The following is a 22,373-nucleotide window of genomic DNA, read 5'->3' as shown; positions in this document are numbered from 1 at the left end:
AGTTCTCCGTGTGTTAAGCTGGAGGGCTCCTCTAACATGATCCCAGGCGAACCTTTGTTTTAGATATTAAATTTAAATCCAGGATGATGTTAGTAATATTGAGACGTCTATGTTAGAGGATCAGTTTGTCTTCAATCGGCCTCATCATCCTAACACGAGTCGTGAGCCAGCGCCCTAAGCAGCTGCAGCTGTTGGGTCGGTGGCTGTGAGCTGCTGGATGACACCGCTCACAGCCAGACTGGAAAAACAAGACAGCAGGAGGCCAGGAGTTTAGACCAGCTCAGTTTCCCCCACAGCATGGACTGCCAGGAAGCAATGACTGGTCAGGAAGGGAGATGAGAAGATGATTGTTGCTATTTTGGAGTCAAATTTCACACCAATCTGCAGATTAAATACCCAAATGTGTGAAAATGAAGCAAATGTGTTCTGAGGAGTAACAGCAGGTTTCTCTCCTGTCAGTGATGGAAATGTGATATATCCTAACCCTGGTCTCTTTTGTGTTGATGTGTGGGAGAAAATGAAGCAGCTGTTTGAGTTCATGGTTTATTAAATAGAAGTGGTTTGTCTTCAACACATCACAAATAAAAACTGACAGAGGCAACAGGCTTGAAAGAGAGTGACGTAAAGACTACTTGTGAGGGGGCAGATTTCTCTGAAGCTGGTTCTAATTCTGAGGTATATATGCCTCATGGTCTGACCAATCCAGATTTGGCGTTTGTTTTGAAAACCAAGCACGCTTTGCCCTCAACTCCACTGTCTGATAGTCAGATTTTGACTTTTCAAGGCTCTGGTCTTTAAATATTGATCAGCTGATGATCAGCCTGTCTGAGTTTGAATCCAGTTCCCAATAAATTGCCTACTCTCTGTTTTTCATCTCTTGCTTTTGTTTTTTCTTTTTGTATTTCTAAGCTGTACTTACAACCTGCCCATATCTATGACTGCCAGTTGTGAATTCTTGTAATTTTCCTCTCAGTCTTATGATTTTGTTCACAAGTGTAAGGTTAGGTCTATGCAGCCCTACACAACTAACTGTGACACGCTGTGTTCTGACCCAGCATTAACTCCTTCAGCAGTTTGAGCTCCAGCAGCTCTTCTTTTACTCCTCCTCACACATATCAGGGAGCCCTGGCTGCCCATGGCCCCGTGACAGGCTGACTTCTTGTTTTCCTTTTAGTGACTGACCTCTGCAGACCAGGAACACCCACATGAGCTGCAGTTTTTGGAGGTGTTCAGACCCAGTTATCTAAACATCGGAATTTGGTCTTTGCCAAAATCCTTATCCCCACACTTGCCCATTTTTCCTGCTTTCAGCACATCAGCTTGAAGGACCACATCCTCACCTGCTGTCCATTATAACCAATCCATGGACAGGTGGCATTGTAGAGAGATAGTTAATGTTGATCTGGGTATATTTGATAAAATGACACGGAGCTGCTATTGCTAAGCTAGCAGACTGTCCTGTGTTTTACTGTTTTTGCCGTTTTGAACTGCATGTCCCCGGAGAGTTACCGTAGGGTGCTGTAAAGCAGATGTTCTTGCTGTAAAGTTTCTGATTGTGTATGTGTTCTGTAATAAAGCTAAGTGTGACTGTTGTTGCACATGAGTTTTATCATCAAGTTCAAGTTCAACCAATCACCACTCCATTTGAGAATGCTAAAATCAGCCCTGATCTGGTACTAGGGATTGAGATTGGGATATCCTGAATAATGGGGCCAGTGTGAAACATTTGCAGGGTCTGAGTTATTAAAAAAATACATTCATCTTTTTTTTAATGTCTAACTGTACCAGAAATAAGTCAGGAGTCACTCATGTTTAACTCATCACTTGAAGGATCTCTGTGGATGCAATGTTAAAGTCTAAATAGGAGACACCTGCCACCTGCTTTTTACAGAGACATTAGGGATGGAAATTGATAAGATTTTGTCAATACCAATGCCCTTATCAATTCTGCTTATCAATCTGATTCTTTATTGACTCCCTTATCAATTCCTGTTGTGAATTTTCTTGGTACAAAAAGTAGCTTTACTGGTTTTCTGTGTCAACAACATTTAATTGAGTTTATACTGTAAGTGAATAACATGTAATTGGTCCCAGTCTGGATATTTCTGGGCATAACTATACAGAAACAGGTAAAAATAGCACACAATGTGACGTTGATGTACTGTGTTGTAATATATTAATAATTTAAGTAGGCCATCTAGTGTCTCAAAGTGGTTACAGCAATGGTTAAAGTTGTTTGGAAGCTTTCTGTAGTTATGAAGTTAGCCATGAGCCTTTCAATTGCCTGTTAGCTTTTGACATTTGAAATTCTCAGTATTTTTTTTTTTTAAGAGTTGATTAGATCTGTTTCTGTGATGAAAGTTGAAATTCTATTCTGAAGCTGAAGTTATGCTTACTGCTAGCATATCAATGCAGTTTCCCATATACATCAGCATTAGGCTTGTGCTATTTTGTTATTTTGGTGATTTATACCATTTCCAATATACTGAATATGAATCTCCTGAGAGAGAGTAATGTACACTTCTTTATGAAGTCAGTTCTTCAGTAAAACTTCAAGCTGAAAATCCTGAATCAGAGTTTTCTTGAGAAACGTTATCTAACTGCTAAGCTAAGAAAGCTGCAGCAGACTAGTTGATGTAAGGCCGGCGGCTCCAGCACAATGTAAAGAATTGATAAGGGAAGCTAACAATATTGATGGATTGAAACATTTCTTATCGATTCCCAACAGGAACCGGTTTTCAATTCCCATCCCTATCTGACGCTGAGTAGGACTGTGTCTTGTACTCTGCAGTTGATAAGATTTTTGTTTTTCTGTGACTTTTCTTGACCACCACATAAAAATCAAATTAACAGCTGTGTTTAAAATGCACCAACTTTTTTTTTTCTTCCAAGAGACTGAATCCTAACATTTGTTTAGACTCTTCTCCAATAAGTACCCTAAAAAAAGATCAGGCTTTGACTTTGAGGGATTCTCTAATTTTGAACTTTTCTATTTCTGCAGTCCAAACAAATCTCAAGTTTCTGCCATAACTCAAAGCAGGCAGAGAGCCTCTCTGTGCTGAAAGGTCCACATTTAAATCAGATAAACATGGATCTCCCAAAGTATCCCCCTGTTTACTCCTCCTGTTTATTTTTACAGTAGGTGTCTGTAAATATCTGATAGAGGTTAGCCAGGGAGTATTTCTAGACCCAAAACCAAAACCCGGGGCAAAATCAGAAGCACGACTCATGCCGAGGGAGGAGGAAGGGAGGGAGGGAGGTGGCAACCGCTGTCAGCCAGTCTACTGTGTAAATACTGACACACACTTGCATCAGCACAACACACACACACAAACACACATATACCCACAAACCCACAGCCTCACTGGAGGGAAGCCAAAAGCTGCTGAATGCGAGCAGCGTGTCTGACAGAGGGAGACACAACAAGAAGAATCAGCTGAGGGAAAAGTGGTGTGATATTTGAGATTGTTGGTTCCTTTTGCAGCTCAAAAGCAACAATGAATGTTTCCTACTGACATGTGCTGTGTTGGTATCACAGAGCGTTATATCTTCTTTGCTTTGTGTCATAGAGCTCCATTGTTGTCCCTGAAAAACACATCAATGAGCCACACTGTTGCACTGGCTGACATGCTCCTTTATCATCATGAGCACACACACTTGATGTTTATTTTGACTCAATCCCACACACACAACCCCTCCTCCCCTCAAACACACTGAGGCACCCAGTGTGTATTCATCCACAGCTGAAAATAGTCCCTGATATAATCTCTGTTTTTCTATAGTTGAGGAGTGTAAATAAAATAAAAAATGACAAGGTTGTAATCTAAATCAGTCAGATTATGGTAGAGCAGAATATTCACAGAAGATCCCCTCTATAGACAGCAAACCTAAAAGTCATGGATGGCCCTTTTTACACAGTTTAAAGCAGGACTTTGATGCTGTTTCGCCACTTAAAGCCGTCACGGAGAGGCAAAGTTTTTCTGCAGCTGAGCCAGCATTGAAAACAGAGCGTCAGTGTGAAACATCTGAGCCTGTCAGAGTGTGTTTGTCCTGTTTGTTAACACATGGGCCTCTAGTGCTTCCCTGGCGCGGGAGCACGAAGTGAAATCACACACACTGTGATGCAAATATTACACCTTTGAAGATTTAATGTAAAAGTAAAAAGGTGTGATGATGGTGGAGCTTTGTTACAGTGCTGTTACAAAAGCCTCTTTTATATGGGCAGTTCACCATAGCGCCATAAAGCAGCTCCAGCGTCATCACTTTGCATTTCTGTAGTACCGGCATCCCAGTGTATAATTTTGCATGGCTTGAAGGCGCTGTGGAAGCATGAGAAGTGAACACACACAACAGGAGCTATACATACACATACACATACACTGTTCTACCTGATCCTCTTTACCTTTTGTTACTACCGCTAATGCTAAGACGGTGTGATGTGGGACCATTCAATTCAGCTGCCATGCCTATGAGACAACCGTGCTGAAGATGAAACATTACAGTGGTGTAAATAACATGCCTTTAAGCTGGCAGTATCAAGAATGGTAAGCTCGTAGCGTATAAATGGCTTCTGCCAGTCTTTCCAGAATGTGATAAATTCATCTTTTTTGCTGATTTTAAAGGAAATTCTGAGAAAAGAAAAAAACACAAAGGTGTGGCATCAACTTTCTAGTGATTTGAAAATGATCTACTGGGTTGGAATGGCCACCAACCCTCTTCTAATATGTTGAAAATTTGAGTAACAGGCTGAGTGAATGGGTTTCTCTAGCTTTTAAAAATGGCTGAACCTCCATACAACACACAGTCGCCTGGTTGTCCTTGAGCTTAAAGAGGGGTTATTCTTCTTTACACATGGATGTAATTTAATGCAGAATGCTCATGCTAAATGCGTGCAGAATTTCAAACTGATACATATTCATATGTTGTAGAAATCCCTGGCTATGTCTGTAATCTAATCAACACGGTTTATTCTAAAAATAGCAAGGGATCTTCATGAGACTTGCTTAAGTTATGAGGTTTTCTCTTTAGGATCTCCTAACTGGTTCATGACCTTGGTGTTGGCAGGAGGGGCCTCAAACACTAAGGCCATGTCAACATGTAGTCGGGTTTTTGGGAAACCGCATATATTTTTATACGTTTATGCCTGTCGTCCACACGAAACCGCAGCTTTACGTCACTAAAAACAATGTTTTCTGAAAAGTCCGGCCAAAGTGAAGACTTTGGAGAACTTTGGTTTCATGGTTTCGTGTGGACACCGGTAAACAGAGTTTTTGGTTCTCAAACATCACAATTGAATGACGGGTGCTCACTCTGTTGGCTGGCATGGGTTTTACGTCAGAAAACACTGCCCATTATGGGTTTGGCGTGCTTGAAACCATACTCCCCGGCTGATTCACCCGCTGCGTGTGGACGAAAGTATTTTTAAAACAAACAAGGGGGGTATTCTTGTTTTTGAAAACACCCGGCTACGTGTGGACATGGCCTAAGGTCTCATAGCTCTTCCCTCCAGAGGGCTAGCCAATCAGAGGGAAGGGGGTTTGAAGTCCTACAGAGACAAAAGCTTTACAAAAATTCCAGACAGAGGCTGAAATAAGAACTCTCTAATACACAAGTGTGAGAAAAATTGGATTATTTCAAGCAGCAAATCATACAGGGACAATATAAAACCAACTTAAAAAGGACGAAACCCCCTCTTTAACTGTAGTTCATGCTCATTTCACATTATCTAATGCTACTGCTGTTGACAGTGGATCGTAAAAGACCCCTAGGGATAAATCTGGTTAAAAAATTGTTGTTGTTTTTTTCACCTGGTTCCACACAGTTCTGTACTGCGCAGACTCTGGTTGAAAGATGGCAGCACCTCAGACCAGGGTATTTTGACTTCAAAACTGTTCGCTGGCTAAAGGAAGAGCCACGCTATCAGCTCTATGAGTCTATGATCTTGGATTGGACAAGAACTGAGGCATCACTCACTGGTTTTGAACAACCGTTCTGGAGTCTATTTTTTTTAGCCATTTTTGTCAGATAATTTTTCAAACCACATTTGGACCAGACAGAGGACAACCATTACTATTCCTGGTAGCTGTGATGAAGGTTTGCTAAAATAATTCTGCTTAGCAAACCTTGAGTTATAGCTCTGAATGGGACCATCATTTACAAAATGAACATTGTGCTGTGTTGAAGAACACTTCAGACCAATCACTGAAAATATTATGCTTTTGTGAAAAAACATCAACTGGATTACTGTGAGAGCTGAGAGGTTTAGAGATTTTCGGGATGCTTAATCAAGTCAAGCTTCTTCTTGCAACCAGTGGAGTCTCCCTCTACTGGTCACTGAAACAGAGCACTTCTGCATTATTCACAGTCTGTGAGTTTAGCCTGAGACAAGCAGCTAAAACACTTTAACACATCTGCGCAGTAATGGGGAGATTAAGGAGAGGATTTAGATGTTAGACTGATGGAAATAGGCATATCTCAAATGATAATATTGCATCAATCTAACATCTTCAGCAGAGCCTGTGAGCGAGGTTGAGATGTGAGCATATCCGCTTCTCGCTCACGGAGCTGTTTGTTCCCTCCGCTCCAGCGCTCAAAGCTGTTTCAGGCTGCTACGCTCAATATTGCTCTGTGCTCAGCTCAGATCTCGCCCTGCCCGACTCAAATCACTCACGGCTTGCTGCAAATAAAGAAATGTATCTGAACTTCACCGTTGAACTTACAGCAGCTGACTTTTGAGACAAAACTGTGTGTTTGCTTGAAAACAGTGGTATAAAGTTACAGATACGAAACAGCACAAAACTCCATCTGACAAACTCCATCTGACAAACTCCATCTGACATGCTTTAAACCATACAACACTTTCATCATTTCATGGTCTTCATCTTTAAAGTTCAGGGTGTTTCCATGCTTTGTTGCTTTTTGTCCACATCTGAGTTGGATTATGGTTGGACTGTGTTCATGAATCAATAAATTAAGTAGAGCACTTGTTTCTAATGAACCAGACATGTTGGCTAAATTTACAGGCACGGAGGAAACTGCACTCTGAATCCGATGCATTTTTTTTTCATGAATTTTGCAGCATAAGAAAAAGTGGTATCATCAAGCAGTCATCAAGCAACACACACACAAAGACCACACACACACAGACATATTTATCATCCAAACATTGCCCAAAATTGCACCAAAATGTGTTGTAAAATTTGAAAATGTGATGTTGCAAGTAGCCTTTGGTGTCTCTAAATAGTCAAACTACCCTGGAATTGAGCTGGGCAGATGTAAAAATGTGCAAAAAAAATCAAACTTGCTCTGAAAAAAATTATGATGGACAAAAGTTTTGGTGTGTATGTGCAAACATGATTAAGATAACACAGGAAATTGAAAATGGTTGAGGATCAGAGGTTCTTACTGACATATTTATTAACCACTAAAGTAACATATGGATGCTCTATTTAACTATTTCTTTCAGTGGTTTCTGTTAAAAATCAGTCACTTAGTGTGCCCAAACATCTTTGTGCCATCACTACAGAATTGTGAACAATTCTCCACAAGGGGGCGATATGTGGAAATTGTGTCAGGATGTTTTTATGGCAGGATCAGTATGTGATAAGGATTGTTTTAAGGCTATTATAACCTGCAAACTACATTTTCAAGCTCAAATATTTACTATCCTGCATTTTGAACTATTTTAATCCACTATTTTGTCTTTCAATTTAATAACTTTAATTTGATCTTGTGTCCTCTAATGTGTTTGTTGTACTCTGGATGTTAATGAAGCACATTTTCACATCATGATAAAATTAATATAAAGATGTGAGCTGTAAAAGTTCACTTGTAGTCCTGATATAGTTAAGTGAGGTGTTACTAGATAAACTTCGGTTTTGTTTGTGTACCAAGAGAACGATTTGTAACAAATGAATACATTGTAAGATGAAGGCTGGGCGCTGTTTGAAAATGGACCTGGGCCACAATTGTCCTCTGGGTCATGCTTTGGATATGCCTGGTTTAAGGCCCCTGTATATGGGGTGAATTGTTAAACCAAGGCACTAAATCAGAGCCCTAAAAACTCAGAAGTTTTAAACCCTGCCGTGGCTTCAAATACTATGAAAATGAGTTATCTGTACTGAACAGTCTTAGACTTGCTCCAGTCGATTGCTTCAGCCTTGAAAGAGATTGTGGTGGGTGAAATGTTATTGTTTGAAGCACACGTGCCTGTGATTGTTTTTGACACTAAGAAGCTCACAAGTGTCTGATAGCATTTTTAGAAATGACCCCTGTAGGCATGTGTTAGGAATCATTCCTTTTATTTTCAAGGCCTTTCTTCCAAAAGTCAACCAGACTTCAGTTATACTGATTAACTTTTATCTTCTGAGAGGCATCAGAAAGATTTTTTTCTTAATGGACTCTGGAGGCCTTTAAGAGGGTCATGAAATAACAAATCTTGACTGAAAGATCTACTTTTGAAAGGATTCTTTGTTAGGACACTTGAAATAAGAATTCGAAAACTGAACACAAGAAAGGTCTGACCAGTGACGAGAGCTCAACATTAGCAAAAACTATAAGCTCTCAGCATGGATTCACAAAGAATGAATTGCATCTGCTAATAGCACCAGGAATTGTGCATCATTTCCCTGCTATCTACTCAGTCTAGAGTCTAATTCAAGAAGCAAACTGCTCTGATGATATTCAGGCTCAAATACAGCCTCAAAGTTCTGCAGCTCAGTTTACTCTAGTTTTACATCTGATCTCAGATGAGCTGCCACATCTCCACTCTGCAGCTAAGAGCTGTGCTGGGTCTGTCATCCTGATGGTGCTGAATTCTGTCCACATACAGTATGAGGATGAGCTGAATGGAGAGGGTAAGTTCTTACTATTCATGGAGCTGAGTCATAACAGATGGGACACAAATTTCACAGTTTATATCCAGCTCACCTGGAGTGAGCCAGCAAGAAGCAGCTTGGCTCTTGCAGGTTAAGCATGCACAAAAGATGCACAAACTCATTCTGTCCAACGGTAGATTTATTCTGACAAAACTGTAAGATGTTTTTGTTCTTGGAAAAACATACAAAAAAGTGGTCTCTTTTATTGATGGTATAGTCACATTCATTACACAGCCGTTGTCTCATAGCTATAACTCCAGTGTACCCCTCATGACTGAGGCCAGCTGTGACTCAACACTGTGGTGCCAGTGGGGAGAGAGAAAGGGTGAACAAAGCAGCTCTAAAGTAGGATGAGTCAACTGAAATGGAAGCTATACTTATGAGCCTTTGGTCATGGATGCAGCAGAGGCTTTAAACAACTGATAGATAACCAATTAATAAGGCAACACTGCAAAGTAGATGGATTATCCAGATTTAACGCCTGTCATTTGATGAATCAATCAGTCTCTTTTTTTTCAAGAGCCAAATCACAACAAATGTTATCTCAAGATGCTTCACAAAAACATTAGCAGGTCCAGCAAGCCTGTAAACAGCCTGGGCAGAGTTAGCCTGGACGCAGCTATAGCAACAGTGAGTGAAAAGATGGTTGTAACATTTTTTTTGGGAGGGTGTTATTTTACAATTGTTAAGGTAGGGTCTGCAGGATTTTCTTAAAAAATAAAATTTAAACTTTTACAGGAATAATCCTGCTCAATGGTTTCCAGTGGGCCTCTATATACATGTGTCAGTGTCTGCCTCAAACCCCTCCTCAGCCTGTATGTTGATGTTTTGGTTATATCGGGACATTTATGGGATGAGCGTAAGCAACCAATCACAGCGCACCCAATGCGCAAGTGAATTGGCATGATGATGATCACGAGTGGAAGCTAATCAGAGCAGTTAGGATAGTGGACCTAGCATGGAGGAAGAAAACATAACCAAGTGAAACGAAACACCAAACAGATAAAGCTTATTGTTAAAGTATGGAGAAGCTTGGTTCGTCCTTTTCTTGCTTTGGGGTACTTGGGGAGCAGCTTGGGACAAAGACCAAAGCGAGTTGGTTTTCTGCTAACCAGGTATGTGTCAAATACCCTTGATTAGCTTGTGCTAACTTGCCAAGTCAGGTGCACAGCTCTCGAGTCTTTCCCTGCACCTCAGGTGGTTGCTGGGCTAATAAATGTTTTCACGTAGCCTTGGTCGGAGGCTGTGGGTGTGTGCTGCTGCTGGCACTGAGCCAAGGAGGAGGAACCCAGCTTTGAATGTTGTGTTTATGAAGCAGTAACAAAATTACTGAACAATCTACCTTTAACCAACTATATACAACCCAATTTTTTTTCTTCCAGGAAAACAAGAATTTGTCTTCCAAGTCTGTCCTGAACGGGGGGGGGGGGGGTGTCAGGTAATATGGTATTTTTAGTTTCATTGTACCCTATCAAATTAAATTAATTCAATTTAAATCAACTCAATATATGCCTTACTATATCTTTTCTAGGAAAATGGAATCAACTGGTTCGCATGGAACCAGTTAGACTTGCTAATTATTATAAAACACTTCTGCATTGTTCTGTTTGTATGAGCATGCCTAAATTCTCTTCAGTTATGTAATCTCTTTATTTTTTTTGGAGTCAGAAAAAAAAAACGAAGCCAGCTTTAATTTTTTGTCATAATATTTACTAATTGAAGTGACGCTGCTCCTCCAGCCCCAGAATAAAGCACAGCCCGTCATTCATCTGTCAGCTATTATTCTGTCAGCGAGCTGGAGGTGAACGAGCTTTAAACAAGCCATTGTTGCAGGACAACAGCGTGAAAAGCTGACAGCCTGCCGGGACAATGGTGACATTGTTCAGAGCACCGTGTGTGTGTGTGTGTGTGGAGGGGGAACTCTGGAGGGATGTGTGTGTGTGTGTGTGTGCGTAGCTGCAGGGCACTGCTCACTCACTCACCTTGGGTGGTTTGAAAGGATAGTCCGGTGTAAAAGCGATGTCAAGGAAGAAGACTCCTCCCTCGTACACAGAGCCTGGAGGGCCCAGGATGGTCGACCTCCACTCGTAAATGTTATCCCCCTTTGGACCCGCGCTGCATTCCAGTAAAAATAAAGAGAGGGAAGAAGAAAGGAGAGAAATTGAATCTTTGAGCAGGCGTCTGGGGAGGAAGAAAAACTCTAATAGTGTAACTAAATTCTGAGCACAGCAGCAAGAGGGAGAATAAAATAAAGTGAGAGATTATCAGCTGTTCAATCAGCCGCACAAAGCTGCTGTTTCAACCTCTTACCCATTAGAAGATTATTCTACACTGTAAGGAACAAAGAATGTGTGTGTGTGTGAGAGAGAGAGAGCTGAGAAAGTGATGAGTATGATCAATGTCATGTGGATGACTGATCTGTCTGGGATGTGAAGGCAAGCATGAAACACACACCACCCTGCACACACTGCACTTTGCACACACACGTAAGCAGGAAGGTGTTGAGCAGCAGCAGCAGCAGCTCTGTTTCCCCTCTCTTCATCAGCGATTCACCGCCTGGCAGCTGGCTGCTGCCGAGCTCCACTGCTGCCTTTATTCTCAGCACACAAACACAAACATGTACACACAGACAAAGAAACGCACACACACAGCTGCAAGAAGAGAGGTACTAATCCAATTCCATTTTCTGCTGGAATTAGGCCAGATGCCCCTGTCGGTTCCTTGTATTACTTTTACTTTCATCATTTACACACACGGGGAGAAAGGCAGAGAGAGAGCAGGAGAGTGTGTGTGTGAGTGAGTGTGAGTGAGTGCACAGGAACATAAATGTAAGATGAGAGCCTGAGTGGAGTCGTTCATGTGAAACAGCAGCCTGTTGTAAAGCGCTGAGCCTCTGCAGACCTATTTCTTGTCAGCGTGTGTTTGGACACAGAGAGGAATTAGGGGAGCGGGCTGGAGGAAAGGACGCCGGCATGTTCCCCTGCTTGGATAAAAATAGTCCAGAGAGCGATGGAGCGCTGGGACCGACGGGGGACTGGATGGAACCATAAATCGCCAGGCTCAGCGTGAGGCTGTGCCCTGGTGTGACTCTGTGCTGAAATCTATGTTTGTGTGTCAGATGCTGACGGTTGTTGAGACGCGCTGACAGACGAATTTCAACCTTGATAAGATACTGATCTTTCATTATAAGAACAGCTCTGACCACAACTGCTGAGCTTCATTACCTCAAACACTGTGTGTTTGTCAGTGCTGTGAAATTGAGAGATCTTAGTATGAGTTACACTGTGCAAACTGATCTTCAATACAAAGTACAAACTTTTAACAGTGAGAGCAGTGTGGCTTTGTTTGCAGTGCAAATCTAAGGCTTATGTTTTAATTATAATGAAGATTTCAGTCTAAACCTGCTCTGTTTGTGATGTCTTTGGATTAAAGATGGCATTAAACAAATATGATCTAAGAGAGGGAATTGTGCTCATTTTTAAGCTTTACACTTTCTCTCTTGTACCTCTAGAGTAGCTGTACATGATTTACAGCTTAGAAAAAAACTTTTTTTTCCCCATATTGGGGTTTTAGAGAACCCTTTATTTCAGCTTCTGTCTGAAACACTTCATTTCAGCTAATGTCTCTTTAAGGCTCTCCATACACAACCCCCCTTCCCTCTGATTAGTCAGTCCTCTAAAGGCCAGTCAGAGGCCGACCTATGGGAAGACCTTGGTGTTTGAGGCCCACCCAACATGTCACAAACCAGTTAACCCTTTCAGACTCAAATTAAGTTTGAGTCACAGAAAAAAACAGATATTTGGGGAAAAATATCATATGGGGTAGCTATATAAATTATGACTTTTTTTGAGAGAGAGACCTTCACGTGCAATGCATTCTGGGATATTGCAACATTGTAATAAAGCTACCCCTAGGGAAAAACCCAGAGGAGATAAAATCTACGAATTCAGGATTCATCTTTTGCAGTTTTGGTTTCAAATTAATGGAGGTTGGTACTGACACTTACATGAAATTGATGCCTTGAAAATCTGTTTTGGTGAAACCAAGGAGGCAGCCATGTTAAAAGTGACACAGCTCTGCCAGTTGGTGGGAAAGTGGGAAACTGTTGCCAAAGCACAACTAAGTTCTGCAGTGGTACTTCTGAGAATTAAAAAGGCTAAAATGTGGATGTGGAGTAATTAGGTAACTATCAATTTGCTGTTGCAAATCTGCAATGTTTGCCTTGAGAGGGTTAAGATAACCTTGTGTGCTGACCTCATCATTTTAACATGTCTCATGAAGATCTAATGAAGATCTCGTGATATTTACAGATTGCACTGTTTGGAGCAGTTCACAGACAGATTCTGTGATTTTTACAACATGAATATTCTGCGCACATGATGTATGAACATCCAGCGGGTCCATGTTTAAAAAAAAATGAAAAAGCAGAACACTCCTTATTTAAATTGTCCTCTGTGGATGAAATGGTTATGTCATGGTGTAATTCATCTTAGAAACACCACAGTTAGCAGGGATTTGCTGCAATCTGGCAGCAGGAGATTGCTGTCTACTTTGTCTTGTTTAAACTTAGATCAAAATTTACATAACTCATATTCTTTTGTTTGCACAGATTTTAGGGATATGTAGCAATTGAAAAAGCTAAGAAATGTTGGTGGTGATGGTAAGACTAATTTTTCTTCTCTCACATACTAACAGTGTGGATGATAGAAAGTGATACCATGCTGAATAAAGCAGTTCCATGCTAAAAATCAGTCTTGGCAGCCTGTTTCAGACGATTAGATCTCTGGGGCTAGACCAAAATCATAACATTTTAACTTGCTAATGTGATATCTGCTCTACTTTCATATGCTCTTCTTATCACTGCTTGCATGTCTGTTCTTGGGCAGAGCTTTCTGAACAGGAACTGTTATCATCATTAATGGTTTCAGTCACTTTCACACCGAGTTCCACAAAGAGTCTTTTAATGATTTCCTCAATTCTGTACTGTTTGTTCTAAAACAATCCACCAAGTCAAGCCTGAGTCTGGTTTATGTTACCAAATACCAACACATGAGAGCTGTTGGTCAGCCAAGTCCACAAACTACCAGTGTCAGCCTTGAAAATCAAGCCATTAGTCATGTCTTATTGCAAAGTAGACATCTAAAATGTCTCTCTAGGCTTCCTCAGGTCCACCAATCACCGGTTTTCCTCTCCGCACGGTTCCCACAGTTCAGTCAGCAGCATCTGGAAATGTTTAAAGTCTGCCAGCAGCACAGCCTCTTTGTTCTGTTCCTGCAGCCTGGTACAGCCCGCTCCGACAGGACGGATTTGAAAACCAGTATTGAAGGATCACTATTTTTATCACCTCCCTAAGCCTGTCAGAGTGATGGAGAAGACGGAGGAGACAGACCTCTGAGTTTCACCTCAGAGTATCTGCTGGGATTTATCTGAAAAGGCTTGACTATATTTGAGTTTACAGCTGAGAGGTCATCCTTTTAGAAACTAAATCTTAGAGAGAAGGGAGAGGAGTGCTGTTCAAGATAAAGGCTGAAATGATGAGAATGGTCCTGACTATTTCCAACCTGTTGTGCCCATAATCAAATGATTAAAACTGTAAATCGGACATGACAAAAAACAACAGGTGTTTAGAGTCTAGTGTCTTAAGCCACAAAAGCGACAACTTCTTTGCTGATGTGGAAGTGCAAAAAACTGCAGTTTAGTTTCCACCTGAAGCTCTAAAAGCCAAAGAAACCCAATCAAAGCCCATATTCCAATGTTAATTTCTACAGCACAACTAAACAGCCCAGTACAAAAACAGTTCCCTGGTCCATAAACAGCTGTATCAGGAGAGAACTTTCCTGAACTCTTCTGTTTATATCAAGACTGACAGTTATGTAAAACTTAGTGTTGTTGGGGAAGTGGCTGATTTCACTAACCTATGGGCTTATTGAAGCTTTATTCCCAAGTTGGCGTTGATAGCACCTCTGTGCTGGTCTCTAGATCATCAAAGTGAGTATGTGACTGAGTCTCCAATATGGCGACCATCATCTAAAACTACCATTGTAACCAATTGGCTGCACACTTTTTATTGCTGATGACATAGCCCACCCTATAGATCCAGATACGGCCCTTACTGAAGTAGAAGCCCGTACACGTAGCTAGCCTGCACCTGCTTCAAAATGTTACTTAGGGGACTGCAAGCCCTGTGATTGGTCGGCTATCAGGATTATGTTTCCTGTAATAATTTTACCTGCGGCGGCTTCTCTCTGTACTTCCTTGTAACAATATCAGCTTCATTAAGACAAAATGTGCTCAAACTCGTTGTGAGAGCAGAAAAGATAACAGAACTGGAAGCAAATAGAAGACACTGCCCTCATGTGTTTGGGGGGAGTATTGCATAGTGACCCTATGAAGTGATTATGACTGCATCACTCTTGACTGTTTCACCTTTCTCAAGCTACACCAACCCTAAACCTTTTTTGCCCATTTACACAACCCCCCCCCCCCCCACCCCCCCCCCCACACACACACACACACACACACACACACACACACAACACTTTTTACTCCGACATGGCACACTCACACCAACTCAAGGCCACACAGAAAACAGGAACTTTCAGTGGTGGCTACAGATGGTTGAAGCTGCTGTGTTTCCTCGCCCAGAGCCACAAAGAGGAGCTCAACGAACAGAAAAAAAACCTCTCTACTTCAGCACAGAAACTCTGAATGTGACTAATGTTTACACTGAGTGGGTGTTTGTCAGCTGCGGCTGAAATCGTAGCTATAATCTCCTGTGACAGCTTGTTAGGACTTCATAGAACAACAGTAGAAAACTTAGTAACCCAGGGTGGTGAATATGTCAGACTGCTTTTATAAACCTTTATTTAGGAGGTGGAAAAAAAAACTCCTCGCTGCACATTCAGACACAATCACAGCCTTGTTGTGCAGCAGGAGCAGCTGGAGGCTCTGTGTCCTACTCAAGGTTTCCTTCACAGCAGTTGTTATGATGCTCATTCACATCTCTGCAAACACAGTACTTTACAGCTTGAGAACTGCAGAAAGTTAAGAAGGGCAAAAGTTTGAAATTGAAAATCTATCATCTGTAGACTTCCTCAGAGTTCAGTTTACATCTTGAAGAACAAAGCTCATATGTAAAGTACATTTCTGGTGGTTTCTAACCTGGGGAGCAAAAAGTTTTGAAAAATAAAATCCACTAAAAAGTTTGTGTCTTGTGACAAGAAGGGATTCCTAGAGTTCATCCCTTTTTTTGGATACTTTTTGTTGAAGACCTGGTCCTGATTCCCCCAAATCTAAAAAAAAAAATGTGCGAATATGAACCTTGTTCAATATTCAAGCTCAAGTATCAAGTTGTGTGAAAGAAACCCAGGGGACAGCTGTGCACACGCTCTGTGGACTGTCACATGGAACAAACTGACAGCCAATCAGGAACCGAGTTGACATAGGGACAAAAGACATCAAATGCAGCCATAGCTACAATCAAAGAACATAAAGTTAAAAACCAAGTAGCCTGACAGACAGCAGTACATAGCTTTCTACAGATTTTGTGAGACATTTTGTACAATCACAAGTTTTGAGAGAAAGGGTTATGGAAAATGTGTAAAGAATATTAAAATCTTTAAAGAGGGGGGACTGTACTATTTTATAACTGTCCATCTCATTGCCCTGTAGTAGCAAAAAGAACCCTATTTTTCTCATTTTAATGTTTGAGAAAACTTTAATTTCAGCCTCTGTCTGAAACACTTTGTTTTAGCTGCTGTCCCTTTAATGCCCCATGCTCCACAAACCCCTTTTCTTCTGATTGGCCAGCCCTCTGGAGGCCTGTCAGCATAGGCTGTACAGCCCTGTTTCCACCAAGACCTTTGTGTTGGGGTGCCAGACTAAACTGATCTGATCCTGGAAGGTGGACACAGTTAAATGGTCGAAAGAATGGTCACTTGCCTGCATCAGCTGCTGTATTACTCCTTGCAGCACAGCCTCCTCTGAGACAAAGCTTGATTTAGAGTAAGCCTGAGCTGTGCCTCTGATTGGGCAAAATCGCAATCTTAATATCTTTTAAACTACAGAGTACATAATCTTATCAGAATAAACTCTTGCAGCCTAAAACTCTACTCACAGCTGTTTCTGTACAAGAGGTAGGAATGCACTTCTCTCTTTCGTTCTCACCTTTTTTTTGTTTCTCGTTGAAAAACTTGAATATTTTAAAACAGGACATGTATTATCTAAATAACCTCTGAGCTGTGGTTATACTTTCCCGTCTTGTTGTGCTTCTACACTTGCATGAGTGCTTCAAGTCAATGAGATGCATGTAAAGGGAATCCTCCTGGCTCTGCTTCAATCCATACCAGGAGTTTCCCGTCAGCCTGTAACAAACACAGGCCTGCTAACCTGGACTGCAATAAAAAAAAAAACTATCTTTGTAAATCTCTGCATCATGTCCAGACCAGCAGAGCAGCATTCCACTGACACACACACACACACACACACACACACACACACACACACACACACACACACACACACACACACACACACACACACAAACACACACACACACACACACACACACACACACACACACACACACACACACACACACACACACACAGTGAATGGTGATGTTTACAGTGAGTAGGGGGGGCCGCACAAACAACACTGTTTGCAGTTCAAACAGAGCGCTCAAACACACGCGAGCTTAAGCACAAACTGATGAGCAAGTGTACAGAGCTTCATCATCCGCTGTCCTGCTCATCATCCTCTCTCCCCCCAGGCTGACAAACACTGAACAGACTCGTGACCACGGACAGAGGAATGTATGTGTAGAACAGAAGCATGGAGGACAGAGATCTCTTGAGGATAAACGGTGCTTTATACGGAAGTTTATTCACTGGCTCCTGAGATGCAACAACACGCTCAGTTCAGGATACAATACGCTTTGTTAATAGAAGTGACACAAGTCAGGCCATGGAATCAAAGCACCAAACATTTTTTTCTCATTCAAGCTTATAAAATGCTGATCCATGTGTTTACCAAGCAAATAAGCTACATTTTTTTAAACAAGGTATTATCATTGTTTGATATAAACTGATTACAAAGAGAAAGGAAACTTGTGTTTGTTAGATCATTTCTTTGTTGTAACAATGCTTCTTGTAAATAAATCTTATGCTGTTGGAAAGTCTGTTTATTTCTCTTTTAAATGGAGCAACATTTGTAAGAAACATGAATTTGTGGGATGAGCAGCAGAGCTGAGTATGTCAAATTAAAAGTATTGCCAAGTCTTTTCTGCCAATGCCAAACAGCTTGGTTTATATAGAAGCACAGTTTACAGTTTACAGTTTCATTTAGCAGATGCTTTTGTCCAAAGCGACGTACAACACAAGCAAGAATTTAGTTAGTAAGTGCAACAACAGTGCTACAACTTATTTGGCTGCAGCTGCTGTCATTAAGTGCAAGTTATTTTTCTTTTCTTTTCTTTTCTTTTCTTTTTTTTTGTGGGGGGGGGGGGGGGGGGGTTACAATAATCAACAAGCCTGAAAAGTCATAAGAGCTGAGTCTTAGACCTACGTACTCATTCTACCTCTGAGGACAAAGAGGAGAACAGTCAGCTTAAGTGCAAAAGTGTCCCCTGAACAGATGAGTTTTCAGACATCTCTTAAAAGTAGAAAGGAACTCTGCGGATTGTAAAGAGTTAGGTAATTCAGTCCACCATACGGGCACAACAGAGTAGAAGAGTCTGGCTAGTGATTTGGAGCTACGCTGGGCTGGGAGCACCAGGCGTCTTTCACAAGCAGAGCGTAGTGGGCGAGAAGGAGTCTAGACCTGAATGAGGGACCCCAGGTAGGCAGGAGCCATTCTTGTTAATGTTTTGTAAGCCAGCAGAGAGCTTTGAATTTGATTCGAGCTGCTAGTCTTTGTAGCCGCTGTGACACCACTCATTTGTTTTGTTGTTGTTTGTCATACTGGAAATGTTGGCTAAACCTCACTTCTGGTCACACTCAGATCTGGGCCATTAGCGCCTTTGCTAACAGCTACAGTGTGCCCCCTTCCATCCAAGTCAGCCATGATGTTGATTATCCAAACTTTTTAGTTTAATTTCTTCAAAGCCAACAAGTTTTCAAAGAATTCTGTCCAAATAGTAGAAATGAGCTGCTCAGACCAAAATCATTTTTTTTAACAGACTGCAAAAAAAGTTTACTTTTGCTCAAAAGATTGGCTTCTTTAAACAAGTGTGTATGTGGTTTCCAATGATTCTGCAGTCTGGATTGGCAGCTCTGTGGACAAACAGGGATCCTATAGCCCTGTGTTCAGCATCAGCAACGCAGAGAGGGAAGAGTAAGAGAAAACCTTAAAAACACTTGTCCACGAGTTGCTGAACTTTTCACATCCATGAGCGTCTGCTTCACACCAGCACAAGAATCTGTTCTGCAGTAGTCTGTACCACCTGAGGGAGCTTTGATATTTACAAGGTAAGTGAGATGTGTTTTTGCTTAGCAGCTGGAGCAAGGCATCGATCCTGATGCTGTCTCAGATTAAGGAGAGTGATATTTCAGCCCTCATAGAAGGGGTATGGTAGCTTCAGGAGCTGACAATATCCTGTTGATCCTTATGTATAGTGGTTGGTCGAACCCTGCTGCAGACAACAAGCTGTGTTCATGTAAAAATCTGATGCAATATCTGTGCATGCTTTTATATTATATGTATTTGATCCAATTCTTTTGCATATAAGAAAATCAACTGTGCAGCATAAGCGTAATTTTTGTTTTCTTTACATCAAGAGATGATTTCCAAAAGTCATTTATGGTTTTTAAACACAGGAAACCAGTGATGGCAAATCCTGATCCAACAGGACTTTGTTTGAATTCTTGGCCTCTAACAGCTCAAACACCATCTTTCAGCATCTCTGCAGAGCTTCCTAACCCCATCCATGTTTTGTTTAAGCAGCTTTGGTTTCTTCAGTTCCACTTGATTTCAGTGTACAGCAGCAGCGCCTCTGTGACCTCTGCTTCTAGTAGCATCATTCTTCACTTTCCCCTGTGGCTGTATCAATGATTGTGTTAGCTAATCAATTCAGCTAATGAGGCTGAGTGACACAGAGGAGACCCCACTGTCCATCTCTGTCGACTCATACTAACGGATTAAAGGCGAGGCTGTGGGCGATTTCAGGTGGCTAAAGAATCTGCAAAACATTTGGTGGACTAGCTCTATTGGTGCCCTTAAAGCACTGTTCTAATGTGCTGAGTTCAAATGTACTTTCGGATAAAGTTAGACACAAAATTACAGATGAAAAAAAAAGAGTGTGTTAAATTTCTTTTGGTTTATTTTAACCAAAGCCAAAAGAAACGCTGTCAGTGACGATGAATCTAAGCATAACTTCTTAAGGATCTTTTGATTTAAAAGACAGAAACAGTGCTCCCTTTGTGTTCTCTCAGTGTGTGTGTGTTTGATGCCTTTTACACATCATCGTCTCAGCCACCAACACACTGTTATTATTGTAGAAGCGCCTCAGCCGTGTTTTTACGCTCAAGGGCACTGCGCAAATGTCAGTGACTCACCAGGGAGTGTAGAGAGGCCACGCCGCACAACTCTGTTACAAAACAGGTAAATAATGAGATATGGCTCACAGACAGGAAGCTGAAATTACTGACAGGAAGGATGTGGACATTAAGATGTTGTTAAGATTGGTCTGGGGTTATGTGTTTGAATTACAGTGTCTGTAATGTGTCTGCTTGACCATGTGTGAACAAGTCATCTTGAATTCCTTCCAGTGCAGGCTATACACAGTTTTTTTTATCTTCATAAGGATTAAAATGATCATTTATTTAAGAAGTGCGAAGAAATCCAATGAGTGCACAACAACTTTTCTTATCATTAGTCAAAAAAGACCTGAGTCCATTTAGTTTGTGTCAATAAAATCTCAGTAGTTTTAAAGCTCTTTGATTATGCATGGGGAAATGGAGAAGTGTTGGCAGGCTGATAACTTTACAAACTGACTCTCAGACCTGACAGTGTTAACTGCTCCCTAGTATTTTACCTGGAGATGCTCCAAAACAAGCAGACTCTAGGATTAGACTCTTAACATTGAGGTTTATGAGGCAAAAACTGTTTTACCACAACACTGTCAGACCTGATGTAGCGGGATCTGTGAGCTGAGTTGCAGCTAGCTGATTTTGGAGTCAAGACCCTTCAGTTACCAAGGTTTTAACCCAGAAACCAAAAAACTGAAATATTTCCACCAACTATAAAGGTGAAGCGTGTAGAAATGGTAATTTTAGCCACATCTAGAGATCAGATCCTAGAATGACCCCCTCTGTTCCCTAAGCCTCTTATCACAAAGTGACAGAAGCCTATGCAGACCAAACGCAGATGGCATAATTTACAACAGCAACATAAGGTGATGAGGTGAGGCTTTATTTACTCATTTCTGTAACTATTGTTTTTTATAGGTAACTCTTTTTGGTTCTTGTCTTTTCCGATGTCACTTCTTCTCTTTGTGATCTTTTTACAAGTGATTCACAATCACAAAATACTCTCAATATGAATGTTTTTTTGCAAATTACTCTCTCTAAATAAAGTATTTTCTATTCTATTTCTATTCTATTTCTATTCTATTCTATTCTATTCTATTCTATTCTATTCTATTCTATCAACATTAACCACTGTTTTCTTCTTCTTCTCCTGCAACAACTACTCATCTCTCTTCTCTTCCACCTGCCTTTCAGGTGAATTTCAGGACCCCACTGAGGCTTGTAATAAAAAACTGTGTTTTGCTCTTCCTGTGCCCAAAATCTGCCGTAGGCAACATGGCAGTTGTCAGCCTCCGTGCCAACTTCTACAAACTGTATCTTTAAATGAACGGATCCTGTGATTCAATTCCAAATAGAGTGGTTTAATCACCAAAAAACAGTTTCTCTGGGACTCCTTTCAGACACATGCTGTAATAAGTAACTTCCACCTGAGCTGACACTGATCTTTGGCTAGAAGCAACCTCAAGCCTCCAGAAATTGAGCCAATGCCAAAAGGTCCTCAAGTGTCCCCTTGAAGCTGGCTTCAAAAGCTGGTTGGAAGAACTGTTGCTGGTGTTGGCCAAGCTAAAAGCTAGCATAAATGCTGTCTCTTTGCCTCACACTGGGTTAACCTAAATTTAGGGTGGGCCAATAACTTCAAATACTCTGCTTCAGAAACCACTGAGTGACATCACTAAGACTAAAGACATATTTTATACAGTCTTTTTTTGTTTTTGTCCATGCTTTGAGTGACTGTCAGTGGTCAGGGTCAAACATACTGAAAAGGATCAGTTGGATAAGAACTGGTAGAAAGAAAGTCTGTTCAACAGCCACATTTTATTGAACATAAATCTTTTTTGGTCTTTTGTGGTTTTATGTGACCATGTGGAAAATCCAGTCTCTTAACGACACATTACTTTATAAGTGTTTGTTGGTAAAATAAACAAGTCCCCCCTTGATTTTAAAGTATCAAGTTCAATCTGGATTTAACAGT

At 41.1% G+C, this 22,373-nt stretch overlaps 1 protein-coding gene across 1 annotated transcript in view; it reads right to left on the bottom strand.

Moving 5' to 3' along the window:
• LOC141803395 (ubiquitin-conjugating enzyme E2 E2-like) overlaps positions 1–22,373 on the bottom strand; it is a 91,185-nt gene that overhangs the window by 15,104 nt on the left and 53,708 nt on the right. Inside the window, exon 4 of the mRNA XM_074687389.1 lies at positions 10,859–10,991. Coding sequence (XP_074543490.1) covers positions 10,859–10,991 — 133 coding nt within the window. The remainder of the gene's footprint in view (positions 1–10,858; positions 10,992–22,373) is intronic.

This window comes from Halichoeres trimaculatus, unplaced genomic scaffold (assembly GCF_033239565.1).
Source record: "Halichoeres trimaculatus isolate MK-OKI-2021-1 unplaced genomic scaffold, fHalTri1.1 fHalTri1_scaffold_14, whole genome shotgun sequence".
NCBI classification, from domain to species: Eukaryota; Metazoa; Chordata; class Actinopteri; order Labriformes; family Labridae; genus Halichoeres; species Halichoeres trimaculatus.
The sequence above is the reverse complement of the archived record's forward strand: the minus strand, read 5'-3'. Positions and strand labels throughout refer to the sequence as shown.